The sequence below is a fragment of the Schistocerca nitens genome, chromosome 4, assembly GCF_023898315.1.
Source record: "Schistocerca nitens isolate TAMUIC-IGC-003100 chromosome 4, iqSchNite1.1, whole genome shotgun sequence".
Lineage (NCBI taxonomy): Eukaryota > Metazoa > Arthropoda > Insecta > Orthoptera > Acrididae > Schistocerca > Schistocerca nitens.
The window spans coordinates 223064823-223083101 of NC_064617.1; the positions used below are offsets into that span (position 1 = coordinate 223064823).

The 18279-nt window shown below is 38.6% G+C and overlaps 1 protein-coding gene across 1 annotated transcript in view; it reads left to right on the forward strand.

The window, feature by feature from the left end:
• Window positions 1-18279, forward strand: part of LOC126252222 (proton channel OtopLc-like) — a 188517-nt gene that overhangs the window by 96166 nt on the left and 74072 nt on the right. The window contains exon 7 of the mRNA XM_049953093.1: window positions 9878-9986. Within this exon, the coding sequence (XP_049809050.1) occupies window positions 9878-9986 (109 nt within the window). The remainder of the gene's footprint in view (window positions 1-9877; window positions 9987-18279) is intronic.

An 18279-nucleotide genomic window follows, 5' to 3' on the forward strand; every position in this document is an offset into this window, starting at 1 on the left:
TCTTTCACAGTGTCGACCTAAAGCAAGGATATTTCCTTTTTTGTTTTTTTTTTTTTTTTTTTTGTTTTGCATATTTTCACTCCTGATTCTCTTATAGCATTATTAGTATTTATTCAGCATAAGCAAGCATAAGAATATTATGTACAGTAGGTAACCCAATATCTTGTAGAGCTCTGTGTAAGGATCTTGAAATCCCCCCCCCCCCCCCCCTCCTAGTACAGTTACTCATTAATGGTATTTGTTGATAATAAAATCAATTTCACCTGATCTGTCATATGCACAGTCACAGTACAAGTTATTCAAGTACTTTTCCATACAGACTTTGCCTCCTTGTTGAGGGATTAGAGTGAAGTTATGTACACTGGTGCAATGGTGGAGTTACGTACACTAGTGCAATTGTCTTCAACAAGTTCCCATCTAACATGAAGCAACAAATTAGGAATCCCTTCCAGTTCAAAAGAAAACTGAAAGTTTGCCTCATCAACCACTCTTCTACAAACTATCTGATTATCTAGGTTCAAGAAGTGAAAATTCCTGTTAGTTAGATGGCAAGTAGCAATCTTATTGCATTGCTGCATGAAAAGTAATAGCATTTTGTAAACAGGCCCCTGTTGTTACTGATGTAGGTAACTATTTTCTATGAAAAATAGCCATGTATTCACATAAATATTGAGCTTCCATAAGAAGGATATTGAAAGTTGTTGTTTGAGATAACTGAGAAAGCAACTGTTGAAATAATTTTATTCATAATTAACTAGATTTCTTTCAGAGCCTGCTCTACCTGTTACGTGGATCGATATTAGGAAAGATCAAACAGTGTGGGACAGCAACAATATTATGAAAAGGATGCACTGCTACTCATTATAAAAATGAGTTGCAGACAGGCATATTGAAAAGACTGTTTCATATAAGCTTTTGGCCAATGCCTTGTTCCAAAAAGAAAACTGCACACACATTCACACATGTGAGCACACCACATAAACACATGACCATCATCTCTGGACACTCCAGCCAGACTGAAATAGAACTACATTGAATGAGAGCAATAATCTGGAGCAGGACAGGGCAAGGCGTGGGATAGCAGGCTACTAGTGGAGGAAGAGCAATCAGCACTGCCTGACAGAGCATCCAGTGGCTAGAAGTGGGAGTGGGGGGGGGGGGGGTGGAGCAGAAAGGAAAGGGGCAGAGAAGGGGAAAAAGACCGGTGGGTGTGCCGGCAGAGAGCAGCGCACAATGAGGGTGAGGGGAGACAAACTGTAAGAAGGTGACAGGTCAGAGGGGGGCGGGAAGAGTTGGGTGGAGGGTGTGGGGCGGTAAGTAACTGCAGGTTGAAGCTGGGATGACTTCAGAAATGAAAAACGTGCTGTAAGAATAACTCCCATGTTTGCAGTTCAGAACAGCTGGTGAGATCAATCTATAATTGGACAGTGGTAGTAGTGAATTCTCAACCATACTAATGGAACAACTTAATAGTTTAGGACTCCACCATTCACTAGTACGAAGATGAGTGAAAACTAGAAAATTTCAATTACAGTTAATAGAAGTTCACATAATAACTTAGCTGCTCCATATGATGAGATACTCAGCTGTTTTAGCCTCAGGGGCTGTTGCTTCAGAAAGTCCCAGTGTTCAACATTGCTGATGTATTAATTTTTTAAATAAAACATGGAGTAAATCACTTTTCTTGTTTTGTATTATGCCTGATATCGATGTACTTTGATGATGTATACATCTCTTGCCAGACGGTCTACGAAAGAGTCTCACACAAACAGTTTCTGAAAGACAATAATGCAGACTCACTGGCTGACTCTTTCTCTCCCTAGTACTCACTATCTCTCACTACTCTTTGACTTACTACCTCCGTGGCTCATGCACCATTTCCTGCTGTATAAAACTAAACAATTGAATACATTGTTAAAAGTAAGATTTACAAGATAACAATTAAAAGCCTTTAGGTGAATTTCGTTACTTACATTAAAAAATGGTCCACATATTGCCCTACATGTTCTGATATTCAGTTTGGAAAGGTTTACTTGATTTCATATACAATTTCAATGAGTTTTACGGTACAGCATTTTAAATTACATTTTAGTCCATCATGAACAAATCACTTTGAATAAAATATTGTTAAGGGTATGATGGATAGCTCTCAAGTAGAGCTATCCTTTTAAGTAATCAAATGAATAAACATCATAGATTTTCAGAAATAGGGGAGAAGTAAATTTTCAAGAATATGTGGTGCAACATGGCTGCACAGTTCATATCACGAAACTTTCAAAGTTAGATTACAAACAAATGGATTACTCCCCTTGGTTGCTAATATCAATCAGGTAACATATTAATGTGAAATTTAATCTGAGGTAGTAAACTCATTTGTACTATTTTTTTAAAGGACAGTTTACTTCTGGAACTGGGTATAGACATACCAGTATAAAGTCCACAAAGTTAAAAATTCAAGCTAAATTGATCTCTTCAGAGAATGTTGACATGAGGAAGGAATTTCAGATATGGATGTGAATGTAGTCCCATTTCTATCACAACACTGACCATCTGGACCTCCTGTCCACCACCAGCTTTTGTGAACTTTGCAGATGCGAGTTATACTTACAATACATTCTCCACTCTTGAAATCATCCTGGCCTCAACATACAGTAACTTACTATCTGTACACCCTCTCCCTAACTGTTTCCACCCCCTCTGTCCTGTCACATCCTTACAATTAGCCTCCCCCTCACCCTCACTGTTCACTGTTCTCTGCTGGTGCACTCACCAGTCTTTTGCCCTTCTCTGCTCCTTTCCACATCTTATTTTCTCCCCCTCTCCCTCCTCCTGACATTATGTCTTTCAGGCCTGTCCTGCCATCTCTAATCAATGCATGCTCCACCAGTGAGCACCAATTCCTCTTCTACACATACCCTGCAGTCCCTCCCCTTTCCTCGCCCCACTCCAGAATGCTGCTCGTTTGGCATGTTTCTGGATGGAGCAGCTAGAGATAGCAGTCATGTGACTGTGAGGTGTATACTTGCTTGTGAGAATGTGTATGCATTTTCCTTTTCTGAAGAAGGCTTAGGCTGAAAGCTCAAATGTAATAGTCTCTCCATTGTGCGTGTTTGCAACTCAGTGTGTCATCTTTACAGTGTGTAGCAATCTACCCTTTTCCTCATATGAGGAAAGAGTTACTGGAGTGTAAATCATTAACCATTTCCCATGTAGCAGTTTCTGAAAGGGTAGAGGAGCAGAGGGACAAACTCAGTTTTAGAATGTCTTTATTGCAGTGCTGAGTGAAAACATAAAACTGGGATATTTGATTTGATCTGATTTATTTATTCATCCAGGGATCATCTCATAATGATACAGAATTTCTCATCATAAGATAATAAAAACAAATAGCTCAAAATACACATACACATGGAATATATAAGTAGGATTTTACGGGGATGGCGCAGATGCTCAGCCATGGCCTTGCTGAAGGAAGCATCCTGGCATTTTCTTGAATTGATTTATAGAAATCACAGAAAATGTAAAGAAGGTGGATTAACATAGCAAACTCAATCCTCTTGAATATGAGATCAGTGTCTTAACAACTGTAGTGTCTCATTTGATTAGTCCCTGTGTTTGGAGAACTGACTCCAGGACCATAAACTTGCAACTACACACCATGCACATCTTCATGTCCTGCCCTCAGTCTGCCTGAAAAACTGAGTCAGCATCTCCCTCATAATGAGTGAGGTTTTGAACTCAGGAGAATGACGAAGCATTGGTATCATGCACTATAGATCTTAGCACATGATTTTCTTATAAATGCAGTACATTGTGATCATGTACTGAAATTTGACAGGGTGTTGTAGTTGTCCCCATACATTATTAGCCACTGCTGCAAGTCCGCCAAGTAATCATTAGTTGTATAGTGTGCATAACTCATGAATACTGTTTTAGCTGTCTTTTTAAATGGATGTATTTTAGTAATCTTTTTCATATACTTGGGCAACTTGTTATACAATTTTATTCCCTTAAAGAAACTGCAGTTTTGAGTTTTCTGTTTGTTTTTCCTGTGCAAGTGCAAACTGGTTCTTGTTCCACATTTCTATATAGAACTATTAGTGAAAGACTTAGTAACATTTTTCCTGATTGGAACAATAGATTGGCAGTTGTACTCACTTTGTGTGGAAAGGATACCCAGTTTTTTAAATAGTTCCCTAGAATGAGCCTGCCTGCTATTTCTAGTTATTAATCTTATTGTTTTCTTCTACAGTTTCAAAAACTGTATCCATGTTTCGTGCGTTTGATACTCAGAAAAGAATACCATAGCTAAGAAGCGAATGTAAATTTGAATAGTATGTCACCACAAGACACTGGCTGTTACAAACTGGTGACAGAATAACATTATATGCTGGTTACATTCTTTTTGCCAGTGCCTTTGAGTGTTCATTCCATGCTAACTGATGATCAGTATTCATTCCTAAAAATTTTGTCTTTTTTTTGTCATCTTGTAAACATCCTTGGAAGTTTTATCTGCATTTTCTATTTGGAGAATCTGTGTTTTATCAGTGAATATGATTTTTCTGTCATCAGCAAAAAGAATTTTTTCTCCATGTCATACACTATGTGTAAAGGTATTGATACATATTAAGAACCAGGGGTGCCAACTTATAAAAAATATTGGGGAGGCCCATACTGGGGGTCTTGCCCTGGTAAAATTTTTTAAATTTTAGATGAAAAATAGTGAGTTTTAAAGTTTTTTAAGGCATTTTAGAGTCATATGATCAACATTAGAACCCCAAAAACTGTACTCCTGATAACTCAACACTCCAGGAAACTCGACAAGCCTGACACATTTTTTAGTTTTGAAAAAAGAAACAAAACATAAACACGCATGGTATTTTCATAAAAAGCTAATTTAATTTACAGTAATAATCATGCTTATACACTATTGCAGAGCAGTGAATATATAGCTCTGAAAAGACTGAAATTATATTTAAACAAATCCTAAACTGTCATTAAAAGAATGAAACATAAAACATTGCTGTTGCACAGTAATAGCACTTTGATTAATAACTGAAATAGCTAATGTAAGCTTACTTTGAATGAGGCTCAGGGTTCATTAAATAAAAATAATATCTCAAAGCCAATGCTTTAATACAGTTAATGAAGTTAATACAGTATGCCTAATAGTTCCAATCAAAAAGTATGTAAAAAGCGGGATTTAATTGGGTCTTACACCCTAAAAATATTTAAGTATTTGAAAATAACTAATACAGTACTATAGTAATATAGTAATAAGGTACTAAACTAGTACTAATATTTCAAAACTGAAAATTTAACATTATGTATGTATTTCATTCACTATTTTATAAAAAAAAATAATATTGGTCTAAATGCCATTATCAGGGCTAGAGTGTCTTTAGAAAGGTCCAAATGTCAACCATCTGACTGGATTACTGAATATGAAGTCATTGATGACTGGTCAGATACCCTATTCATCCAAAACATCTCAGAGGGCACGAAGAACAGCCAAGTTGTTCAATCGCTTCTGTCCCATTGTTGATAGGAGGTATGACTGCAGATGTCTAAGAAGACTAGATGACCATTCTTCTGTTGCAGTCATGATTGGAGCTATTTGGAGAAGCTTAATGCTTCTATAACTGCAGGCTCTTGTGTAATGTACTTTCTTACATCATGCGTGTTTTTTAAGACCAGTAGTTTTTTTATTAGCGATATTGGCTAACATATTCAAGTGTAAGCACAGTCTCTCAATGTATAGGTCATTTTTCAAAAACTCAGTTGATTTTTCAAATTTGTTTCACCTCTGTCTACTAAAAGCAAGAACTCTTGTTCAACTGCAATGACCGGTGTGAGTCCAGTTGAAGCAAAGCGCTCAATAATGCAAGATTGCACCATTTCACAAACTTAAATTGTAAGTAGCTTTGTAGTATACCTTTGGGGTTTTGAAAGTGTGTGGTGAACTGGCTTCATTGTTTTCATACTACTTGGTATACTACGATTCTGAGGAAGCAAAGGATAATCAACTTGTGAAGGTTTTTCTTTTAAACACAGTTCCCAAAAGTGTTCAAAACTAACACAGCTTCCATTCAATATACAAATCAAGCCCTCATATATTTTTTCCTGATTAGCAACACTTAGATGAGGGCATTGAATTTTTTTCATTGACATCCTCAGCTGGGTTCATCGCATGACAATTATCCTGTAAAAAGAAATAAGTCTTGAATTGTAACTTTGACTTAGGGTAGCCTGCACATTAGTAACCTGCTTCTGTTTTGTCCTCTGCAGAAAATATTTCAAAAAACTCTAGAAGTTCTTCAAAGTTTTTCAGTATTCTCAACATACTAGAAGCTCACATAGTCCATCGAGTTGGGCAAAGGGGTCGTAGACCAGCTCGGTCGTTGGCGTTCTCACAGCGTATGCTTCTGAAAAGTCCCATCGTTTTGTTGGATTCCCTTATGGTCCTTGGCTAAAACCATAATATCCGCTCATAGATGTAAGATGGCAGAGACTGACTACAACTGCTGAGTCTAAACTGCGAGCAGTGCAGTGCACATAACGGGCTTTTGGTTGAAAATCCAAAACTAACTTTTTTAGTCCTTTGAAGTTATCTCTCATATTCAAGGCACCATCATAGCACTGTCCTCCTAAGTTATCCATTGACAAATCAAGATGAGCAAAAATGTCTTTTAAAATACTAAACAGAGTTTGTGATTCAGTGTTGGGGGTCTTGTACAAGCCAATTACGTCTTTGTTGATGATTAAGAAATCATTGACAGTACGAATACAAAATGACACTTGTTTGTGAATCGGAGAATCACTTGTTTTGTCAACCACAATAGAAAAATGTTCAGTCTTATTGATTGACACCAATACCTTTCTCAACACAGACTTTCCTAGTAGATCAATGATCTCGATTTGAATATCGTGGGATGTCTACTTATACCCTGAATGTCCTAACCAATTTTTAAACTCAGGTATGTCATTCTTTCAGAGTTCCAACTATTGAAACTCTTCATGCCCTCTAATTGCTAGTCTTTGTCAGTATAGAAATTGCACGGCAGTAAAAATTGTCTCAAGAGCTAAAAAGCCTTTCTCCATATTACTATCTAACTGTTCATTGAGTTGGGAGGCCACTCTTCGGTGAGTGATAGAATTTAGTTTCAGACCACTTTCTTTATGCATAAATGTATTTTCATGAAGACAGAATTTTTCTAAAGCCTTTTTCCATTTAGAAAACCCTACCGAAGTAAATGTATCTTCTTTTCTTGAGGAAAATTGTAAAAGATTTTTAGCATCTGCCTCTTTGCAGGTTTTGCAAAAAACTTTTTCAGTAGATGCTTCACATTCTATCCATGTATATCTGATCAACCAAGACTTCTGAAATGGTCTTCCCTTACCGGATTGTCCAACTTTTGGCTGTGAATGGTTCTCGCCTGAAGATGATGAAGCAATTGACGACACAATAATTGTTAGAGTTTGACTTGCAGTATCTTCAACTTCCAAGCATGCCTTTTTTGTAACAAATTTATCCATTTCAAACTTAATTCACAATACACTAAGAGACTAAAGCAAACAAATAAAATATAGTCATATCAAATAGTCCACTAGACACTGAAGTTGGAACACTAAACACATCTGCAGTATTCACTGAATGAAACCATCCACACTGAATGACTGTGACAGCAGGGTGGGATTTTATAGCTGCAGTGTCATAATGTCTTGAAGAGTCAGGGTGATGCGAGGTGGAGGGTCGCAGGTTCTTCTGTTCCAGTCCATTTGATGTCACCGCGGCCGCAGCGCTGGCCCGCCGGCACCAGACTTTATCCAAAGGTTTGCACACCGGGACAAATTCTAAGTGTGCCCACAGCACTGTAACACTATCATGATTCACACCACTCATTTTCAGTTAACCTGCTTACTACCATAATAATTATTTGTTTTAACTCATTACTGAATGTATTTTAAAAGGTAACAATTGTCAAACAAGAAAAATAAAAAATTCCAACATAATTTTGTGATATTACAAAGTATAATGTTACTAATAATTTTCATAAACTATTGGTGGGGCTCTGTCCCCCCCCCCCCCACCACCACCCTCCCCCCACCCGAAACGAACTTTTGAGGGAACTTGGATTCCCTCAGGCCCCATGGAGTCAGTGCCTGTGTTAAGAACAGAACTGAAATGAACACACTATCCTGAGGCACAGCTTGTTTATATAATTCTTGTCTGACAATTGCTTTACTAAAAATTTATCATCAACAGACAGATGAAATATCTCTACCTTTTGCACCCTGTTTTCCGTGTAAAACTGGAACCACTCATTTGTCAATTTCTGTGGATTTTTTAATTATTCTATCCCCATCGTTGATTTGTCTGTTATTATTCTTGTGTTATCTTTTCCTGTGATATCACAAACTAACTATATTTTATTTTCTGCATTACATATTAATTCGTCATTAAATTATTTTTTGGCAGCAATCCATACCGTTCTGTATATCTTTTTGTACCTATGATTGTAATCTAAGGTCTGTGTATTATTGTAGTGCTTTTGAAACAAAGTGAGAAATGTAAGTCCCTGGGGCAACTTTCTAGTATCTGCTATTATCTGTTTATTCTCCTTAGCTGCTGCTGTTGAAGTGGCTATTTTTGGCTCCTCAAAAATTAATTTAAACAACATGGAGAATTTAGGTAACTCATCATCTACATTGCTTTCCATATATACTGCATCCCAAGTTTGATTTGCTAATACCCTAGACAAACTGTGAGTACGACATTCTCTTGTAGGCCTGCTGTTTTGTAGGCTTCATGAAGTTTATTTTGAGCCAAGATCTTCCATAAATACTTTACAGCTTTCACTGTTGATATCTGTAAGGTACACGGTCGAAGACTGACAGTAAACTTTCTGATAACCAGTAGCAGCATTTAATACTTGTGGCACACCAAAAGTGATCAAAATTATTAGGAAATCAGTACTAATTGTATCCTCAACACTTGTGATAATATTCCTGTCTCTACATATTATTATTTTACTTTTGAACACACAGCCTATAGAATGTATTTTACTGTATATACCAACAAACATACATTTTGAAAGTCTCTTAAATTACAACTTTTATAACTGGATATTACTTTCTCCACCAAAAGAAATGAGTGATGTGACACTGGACTCATATTTGGGAGGACAGCAGTCCAGATCCTTGTCCATTTTGGTTTACCATACTTTCCATATAAAAGAAAAATTCCAGGATTGTTTCTTTGAAAAAGACACAGTATATTTCCTTCCCTGTCCTTCCTTCTTTGTGCTCCATCTCTAAAGAGCTCATTGTGGATGCAACATTGTACCCTAATGTTCCTTACTTTTCTTTTTGAGAAAAAAAGGGGGGTGGGAAAAATGTTTTAATGAATGTAAAAATGAAGTGGAACAAACACGTAGAATCTCAGGACAGAGGGGGAGAATATGGTTCGGTGAGAGGGACCAACAATGACAAAAATATATGCAAAACTTACAATTTCTATCTTATCCAGTGCTCTTGTGTCACCATGAACAAGGGAATTTATGTGACTTTCCTATATAATCTCAGATTAGTCTTGCTTTCTCCAACCATTTCCTCCCTTCTACCAGATGAAGCAACCTTTGGTTCCAAAGATTAGCAATTCTAAGATTTTTTTGTTTCTGCCTTTATCATTTACTATTATTTACATTTTATGTGATTGAATTTTTATCTTGGAAATAATTACCTTATAAATATAATACACATGTAAATTGTAGTACTGAGGCAGTTTTATACACAGTCAGTTTCATTTGTTACTTAAGTAAATGATTTACTACAAAGCAGTAATCCACAAGATAGGTTGCTTCTGCTTCATTTTCAGATTTTCAACATCTATCTAGTATGTGTTGGTCTACTGTATTTTGTCTTCTTATATATTGACATAACATGCTACACAAGGAAAGAAAAGGCAAAAACATGTGTAAGTCCTGGTAAGTGGTAATACAACTTTTAATGTATTAGCAAGGCTTGAGTGAAACATATAATTAGATTTATGTAATAAATTTTCTGCCAAACATCTAATATGTGTCTAATTCATGTAGGTAAATATGTAGGTAAATGTCGGTTGGTTACATAAGTCAGATCAATAGATATATATCCATCCAATTTATATGCTGTTTACCATTAACATAATTTCTCTCTCTCTCTCTCTCTCTCTCTCTCTCTCTCTCTCTCACACACACAACACACACACACACACACACACACACACACACACACACACACACACATTGATGAGCCAAAACATTATGAGCACCTGGTTAATGGCTTGTCTGTCTGTCTTTGGAATGAAATAGATCACTAATTCTGTGTATAAGGAATCTGACAGTTCGTTAGTAGGTTTGTGCAGGTATGTCGTATTAGATGTCTATGCAATTTGTGTAAATAATGGGGCACTGATTTGTGTACGCGGTGATGGCAGCTGATAGTGACACACATGAGTTCCATAAGACTTACATTGGGCGAATTTGGTCAACAAGACATCAACATGACTTCACTATAATGCTTCTCAATCCACTGCAGCACAGTTCTGGCTCTGAGACAGGGACAATTATACTGCTGAAAGATGACATTGCCATTGGGGAACACATCAAGCATGAAGGGATGCAGGTGGTTCACAGCTATCAATGTGTCTTCAATTACTACCACAGGTCCCATGCAAACACAGGAGAATGTCTCCCTTAGAATAATACTGCACTGACCAGCCTGCATCCCTGGTGGTGCGTTGCATGTTTTGAGCTACGGTTTACCTCGATGACGGTCTTTGTGGAGACATCCATTGACCAAGTGTAGCAAAATTATGATACACCTGAAGAGCCAACATGTTTCCATTGCCCAGCAGTCGAATCCCAATGGTCACATGCCAAGTGCAATCATAATTGACAATGTCATTGAGTCAACATATGAACTTGTGGGGTTGGTATGCTGTGGAGTTCCATCTTCAACAAAGTATGGTGAACGGTGTGCTCTGAAACACTTGTGCATGCACCAACATTGTGCTCTTTCATCAGAGATGCCACAGATCACCATCTATCATACTTTACTGAACAGACATGCCTCTGAGCCCCACGTTCTGCGAAGAGTCATGGGTGTCCAACCATTTAGTGCCTAGTGATAGTTTCACTGTCCCTGTACATCTTTCTGTAGATGCTCACAACAGTAGCACATGATCAGTCAATCAGCTTCACTGTTTTCAAGATACTTGTTCACAGGCTCTGCATAATAATAATGTGCCCTTTGTAAAAGTTCTTATCTCAATGGATTTCCCCAGTTGCAGCCCACATCTTCACAACAGTGATCCACCATCCATGTCTGCTCTGCTTACATACTTTTGTTACCGTATTACATTCCCGCAATGCCACCTGGTGGTGTCCAACATCCTCTGTGTGTGAAATTAAGGGAATTTACTACGGGGAAAAAAAAAAAGGTACATAAACTCATATAGAGTCATAACAATAAAAAAATCTCTCTTTGTCGATGCAAAACTAAGGCATAACAACACAGTATTTCTTCCAGAGGCATTCTGTGCTGTAAAATTTATGTTGACTCAAAACAAACAAAAATACGAGCAATTGAAAAGCAGGAAAGGAAAATTCTCATAAAAATATTCAGACCAGTTTTTCATGAAGGAATTAGGGTAAAGAGGTCACTATGAGAGATCTACAAACAGGCAGAAACAATCCAGAATGAGATTTTCACTCTGCAGCGGAGTGTGCGCTGATATGAAACTTCCTGGCAGATTAAAACTGTGTGCCCAACCGAGACTCGAACTCGGGACCTTTGCCTTTCGCGGACAAGTGGTCTATCATCTAAGCTACCGAAGCACGACTCACGCCCGGTACTCACAGCTTTACTTCTGCCAGTATCTCGTCTCCTACCTTCCAAACTTTAAAGAAGCTCTCCTGCGAACCTTGCAGAACTAGCACTCCTGAAAGAAAGGATATAGCGGAGACATGGCTTAGCTACAGCCTGGGCGATGTTTCCAGAATGAGATTTTCACTCTGCAGTGGACTGTGTGCTGATACGAAACTTCCTGGCAGATTAAAACTGTGTGCCCAACCGAGACTCGAACTCGGGACCTTTGCCTTTCGCAGGCAAGTGCCCTACCATCTGAGCTACCAAAGCACGACTCACGCCTGGTACTCACAGCTTTACTTCTGCCAGTATCTCGTCTCCTACCTTCCAAACTTTACAGAAGCTCTCCTGCGAACCTTGCAGAACTAGCACTCCTGAAAGAAAGGATATAGCGGAGACATGGCTTAGCCACAGCCTGGGCGATGTTTCCAGAATGAGATTTTCACTCTGCAGCGGAGTGTGCGCTGATATGAAACTTCCTGGCAGATTAAAACTGTGTGCCCGACTGAGACTCGAACTCGGGACCTTTGCCTTTCGCGGGCAAGTGCTCTACCATCTGAGCTACCAAGGCACGACTCATGCCCGGTACTCACAGCTTTACTTCTGCCAGTATCTCGTCTCCTACCTTCCAAACTTTACAGAAGCTCTCCTGCGAACCTTGCAGAACTAGCACTCCTGAAAGAAAGGATATAGCGGAGACATGGCTAAGCCACAGCCTGGGCGATGTTTGCAGAATGCCCACGAAAGGCAAAGGTCCCGAGTTCAAGTCTCAGTCGGGCACACAGTTTTAATCTGCCAGGAAGTTTCATATCAGTGCACACTCCGCTGCAGAGTGAAAATCTCATTCTGGAAACATTGCCCAGGCTGTGGCTAAGCCATGTCTCTGCTATATCCTTTCTTTCAGAAGTGCTAGTTCTGCATGGTTCGCAGGAGAGCTTCTGTAAAGTTTGGAAGGTAGGAGACGAGATACTGGCAGAAGTAAAGCTGTGAGTACCGGGCGTGAGTCGTGCTTCGGTAGCTCAGATGGTAAAGCACTTGCCCGCGAAAGGCAAAGGTCCCGAGTTCGAGTCTCAGTCGGGCACACAGTTTTAATCTGCCAGGAAGTTTCAGGCAGAAACAATAATGGACAACTTTAGAAAAAGAAGGATGAAATTTTATAGAACAAGGCAAAAGGGATCTTTTAAACAAAATGAGATATTTAAAAAGTTAGACTCACACAAGATAATATAAACAATCAAGAACAGTTCATAAACATCATAAAAAATGATAGACTTAAAGAGAAACATGCAGAAAATAAAAAATGAAATAAACGGTTGAGGAATGCAAGAGAGAACACAGTGAGTGTATGAAGGGAATTTGAGAATAATGAAGGAATACAGAAAAATTATTACTAATTAAGTTCACATGTTCTCCTTTAAGGGAATATTTGAAAATAATAATAATAGATGTTTTAATTTTTTGCATGCATATGATTTTTCCCTTGTCCAGTATGCTAAAGCTATTGTTAGCATTTTCACATACAGATACTACCAACCAAACATAGTTCACAAACAGGTTTTCTTACCCTATCCATGCATGCCCCTAAACCTTCAATCATGTTCATGACTACTACAAAGGAGCATGCCACCCCATTTTCCTTTCATTGCCCAATATCATCCGGATCTGGAACACCTTAACCACATCTGCTGCCATGGCTTTGAGCACCTTTAGCAGTGTCATAGAACTAGGAACATCTTTCCCACCTCTGACACAGTGGTATTCCACTGCCTATCCATCTACAAAAAACCTTTGCCCATTATTATGCTATGCCTACCCCCAGGCCCATGCAACATTGGCCACACACCTGGTGAAAACCCAAGACATGGCATATGCAGCAACCCAGAACACCCTGTTTCAGTCCTGTCATTGATTTGCCCTACCCTATCAAATGCAGGATCCACTGTGAAAGCAGTCATTTTATTTACCAATTCTGGTGTAATTTCTACAAAGCATTTTATAAGCACATGACTGCCAACCAGCTGTCCCCCCAAATGAATGGCTGCCACAACCACTCAATATGCCCATACTCTACTGTCGGACACAATAATATACTTGAGAAAATATGGACGAACTGAAACAGTTTTTCTATAGCAGAAGTGAACTGAGAGAGTGATCTCTGGATCTGGAAATTGCACACGTTTCAGGCTTCTTCAAGGCACTCATGATGTGTACATTTAAGATTGAGTACATATTTTAATGTTTTGGTCAACATCAAATCTATGTGAACAATGGGAATGTGCACCCTTGGTGTAGGTACACTATGAGCAGCACAAAGTACAATAATTACTGAATCATCATTAACAAGTGAATAAGACCCTAAGTCAAATCAAACTGCAACAGCCGAGTGTATTGCACCTGTCCCAACGTTTGTGTTGGCAATCCTGATGAGTGTAAACAGAGTACTGTCTCTCTGCACAGTAGCCTCTTGCCCTATGGAACAAACCTGGTCAAAGGTGATGATGAAGACATAGTCTTGTGCTGCCTGAAAGAGTGACTCTTGAATGGGATTGATGTACCCTTATCAGAAACCATACCAACATTTCGCAGGTATTTGGAACGCTCCCTTTAACCAACCCTTAGAGTCAGTAGTGGACCAAATGTTATCTAGATTGATAAAAAGGACATTTCTGCACTTGTCAGAATCAGTGGCTCTGGAACAGTGTGTAGCACTGGCAGCATAAGAAGACTGGCTTGATCTACTGATGGCAACTGTGGTGCAGAGCTTGTATCTGCCTGAAATAATATGAGGCTGGAGCCTCCATGCCAGGTGTTGCTGGATCCACATCCATAAGTGCCCATACACCATTATACAGCTTCTCAGGCACCAGTGGTTAATGGAAGCTGTGAGAAAGAGAGTACCCTGCTTGGTATTGTAGTGTTCCTGAAGACTGTTGTGACAGGTGAACAGTTCCAGGAGTCAGCTGTAGATGGGGATGGAGCACTAAGTTGCAAGGGAATGATTGAGATCTTCCGTGGAATATTTTATCACTTTCCATCTCTTTGAGTCCTAATTGGCTGACATTCCTCTGTGTGCAGCGGGTTCTGTATGGTGTTCCTCCTTCAAAATTTGTGAATGTTGTGAAGCAGGACTACATGTTTTTGCTAGAGAAACTCTCAAGCGGAACCCTGTTTATGGCACAGATCTTCACCAGAGACTATATTATGATCTGTGATGTGATGACTGTCATCTTCATGACATAAGGAAAGTTGTGGTGTGTGTCTTCAGTAATGAACCACACTGCACTCATAAATGGCATTTTGGAGGCTGTATCCAGCCACTCCCATGGGTGCTCTAATGTGATCTACAATAGTGCTGTTACAGAGGTTGCAGGTCTAAATGATGCATCCCATACTGGGCATTCTGATGATATCTACTCCCAGCCATTAAACACATTACTTGGCCAGAGTCTTAATTCATCACTTTCCCCAATGGGATAGATGGAGATACTGAGGTATTTACGGATGGAAGCCATTTACAAAGATCATCCATGGATTCAAAATTTTCTCTCTGTGGCAGGATGACACTGCATTTAACATTTGATAATGGTAAAGCAAGAGATATGTATTCAATACTAGAGATGTGTCTGCTGGTAGGCACTTTGGCCATTCAAGTTAAATATTTTTTATCGCTGTTTGTGGTAATAGGTCTTATTGTGTGGCTTTTCCTACTTCATACAGTACTGTAAGAGAAAAATTGTCCAGCATGTGTTGAAAGCTGTTATTCAGTTGGAAACACTGTGCCTCATAAGTGTTTATTTTCCTTATAACATACAGATGTTAATCATTTCATTAGAGTAAAAGAGACACATCATTTATTTATTTATTTAGTGCAATGGTATAGAACATCACACAAAATAATTACATGTAAGTAGTCTACAATAGGGACATTAAGAAAGCATACGAGGTGTGGCTAGAAAAAAACCGGACTAGTACTGGTGAAACAATAAAATGAATGCAATAAGGCTGAAAGTCACGTGGCCTGTCACGTGACTCTTGCTCCGCCTACTGCTCGAGTTTCATCTGCCTCCTGCACTCAGTCTGCCCGTGGCGTCTGTTTTAAGTAGTTGACGTTTTGTCTGTGCGTCGGAAAATGTTGAGTGTACAGAAAGAACAGCGTGTTAACATCAAATTTTGTTTCAAACTAGGAAAATCTGCAAGTGAAACATTTGTAATGTTACAACAAGTGTACGGCGATGATTGTTTATCGCGAACACAAGTGTTTGAGTGGTTTAAACGATTTAAAGATGGCCGCGAAGACACCAGTGATGACACTCGCACTGGCAGACCATTGTCAGCAAATCGGTAAACTTGTTCGACACTTTCCTTGTCAACTCCTGTTAACTCAGACACTGCTCTGATTGTTAAACGGCGATCTTGTCGAACAAGTTTACCGATTTTTTCAATGTTTGCATCAGTTTTTGCTGACAATGTTCTGCCAGTGCGAGTGTCATCACTGGTGTCTTCGCGGCCATCTTTAAATCGTTTAAACCACTCAAACACTTGTGTTCGCGATAAACAATCATCGCCGTACACTTGTTGTAACATTACAAACGTTTCACTTGCAGATTTTCCTAGTTTGAAACAAAATTTGATGTTAACACGCTGTTCTTTCTGTACACTCAACATTTTCCGATGCACAGACAAAACGTCAACTACTTAAAACAGACGCCACGGGCAGACTGAGTGCAGGAGGCAGATGAAACTCGAGCAGTAGGCGGAGCGAGAGTCACGTGACAGGCCACGCAACTTTCAGCCTTATTGCATTCGTTTTATTGTTTCACCAGTACTAGTCTGGTTTTTTTCTAGCCACACCTCGTATAAGGCGCACAGGTCACATAGAAAAAAAAAGGATAGGCATAAAAATAAATAAAATATATATACAGCCACAAAATATATGGGAACACATCTATAGTCAAATGTCCCTGTTGCTGATGTATTCTAATGTCTTTTGATTGTGTCCAAGATTTGGAGTGGTTGAAGGTGAAGGTTCTCATTGGAAAATCTTCAACTTTATGTTTTACAGTTTGCCTATAAGCAACACAGTTGGACTCAGGAGAACGTACTGTTCCACATCTATACAATGTCAGCATGTCTACCACGGTTTGTTCATAACCTATGTAGAGTAGCCCAGATTTTGTGAGGGTTGTCGAAGCCAGGTGGTGTGGTTGTGAGGCAAAGCACTTTATGATAGGCAGTGGTGCTTGTTTGGTCCACTCCTCTTTCCACCAATAAATTAGGGTGAACCCATTTTCAACCAAAATTGTTGCATTCCTTATGGATGGATGTCTAGAGGGCTGTACAATTCTATATTTCTCAGGGATGTCTTGATGGATTTGTAGAAGAAGGTTGTTTTTGATCGTTTTGAGTTCTCTGATGACCGATTTCTCTCATAAAGATGGAGAGGAGCTTCATTGCTTAGTGTGGGTAGCCAGTAGATTGGGGTCACCTTTACTGTGCCTTTTATTTGGTGCATAGTTTGATTTAGTTGGATGTCGATGTGACTAGTGTGAGTACTGTTGTCCCAAATCAGTGTACAATAGTTCATCAGTCTAGACCTACAGCTGACATGCATTGTATGGTGCCTGAATTCCCAATGAAGTGCCAGCTAGTTTTTGCAAGGTGTTCTTGTGAGTTCTGAGATTGACAGATAATTCTTGAAGCTCAGTGATCAGAAAACACATAAAAAATGGGTAATACAACTTCACTAATATTAATAGAAAAGAGCAGTATTTTAACATTAATTTAACTTTTTCGTGAAAAGACAACTACATTTGCACAACAATACTATTAATAAACCACATTCTGCTCAGATATTCAGTTCATCCTTCATGATAACTTCAGATGAGTAGTAACATCACAGAAGTATCATATTTTATGGACTATAAGATGCACTTTTTTCTTTGAAAAATTGTCTCCAAAATTCAGGTGCGTCTTATACCACAAATTAATATAAAAATGTCCAGTGTTAGATTTTAAATTCTTTGGCTATACAGCACACATTTCTAATGATTATTTTCTATAGTTTCAGTATAATATGTTGCTTGAATTTCTCTAAAAGACAGTACTGTACCTTATAATTTATAAGTAACAATGGTACGTGATTTTTCTTGTGTGCATGTCAATGGTAATAGCTAATATTTCCATTGCAAATGCAGATCTGCATAATTTGCAGACTAGTTAATCAACATGTTTATTCAAATTTAAGTTCTTATCTAGGTTTAACTCTAAAAGTTTCACGGAATCCACTTCTTCTAGATTTTAATTTTTATGACTTATTTTAATTTCCTTCTGAAATGGATCACATGGATTTTTGGGATGGCCAGGGTTAAT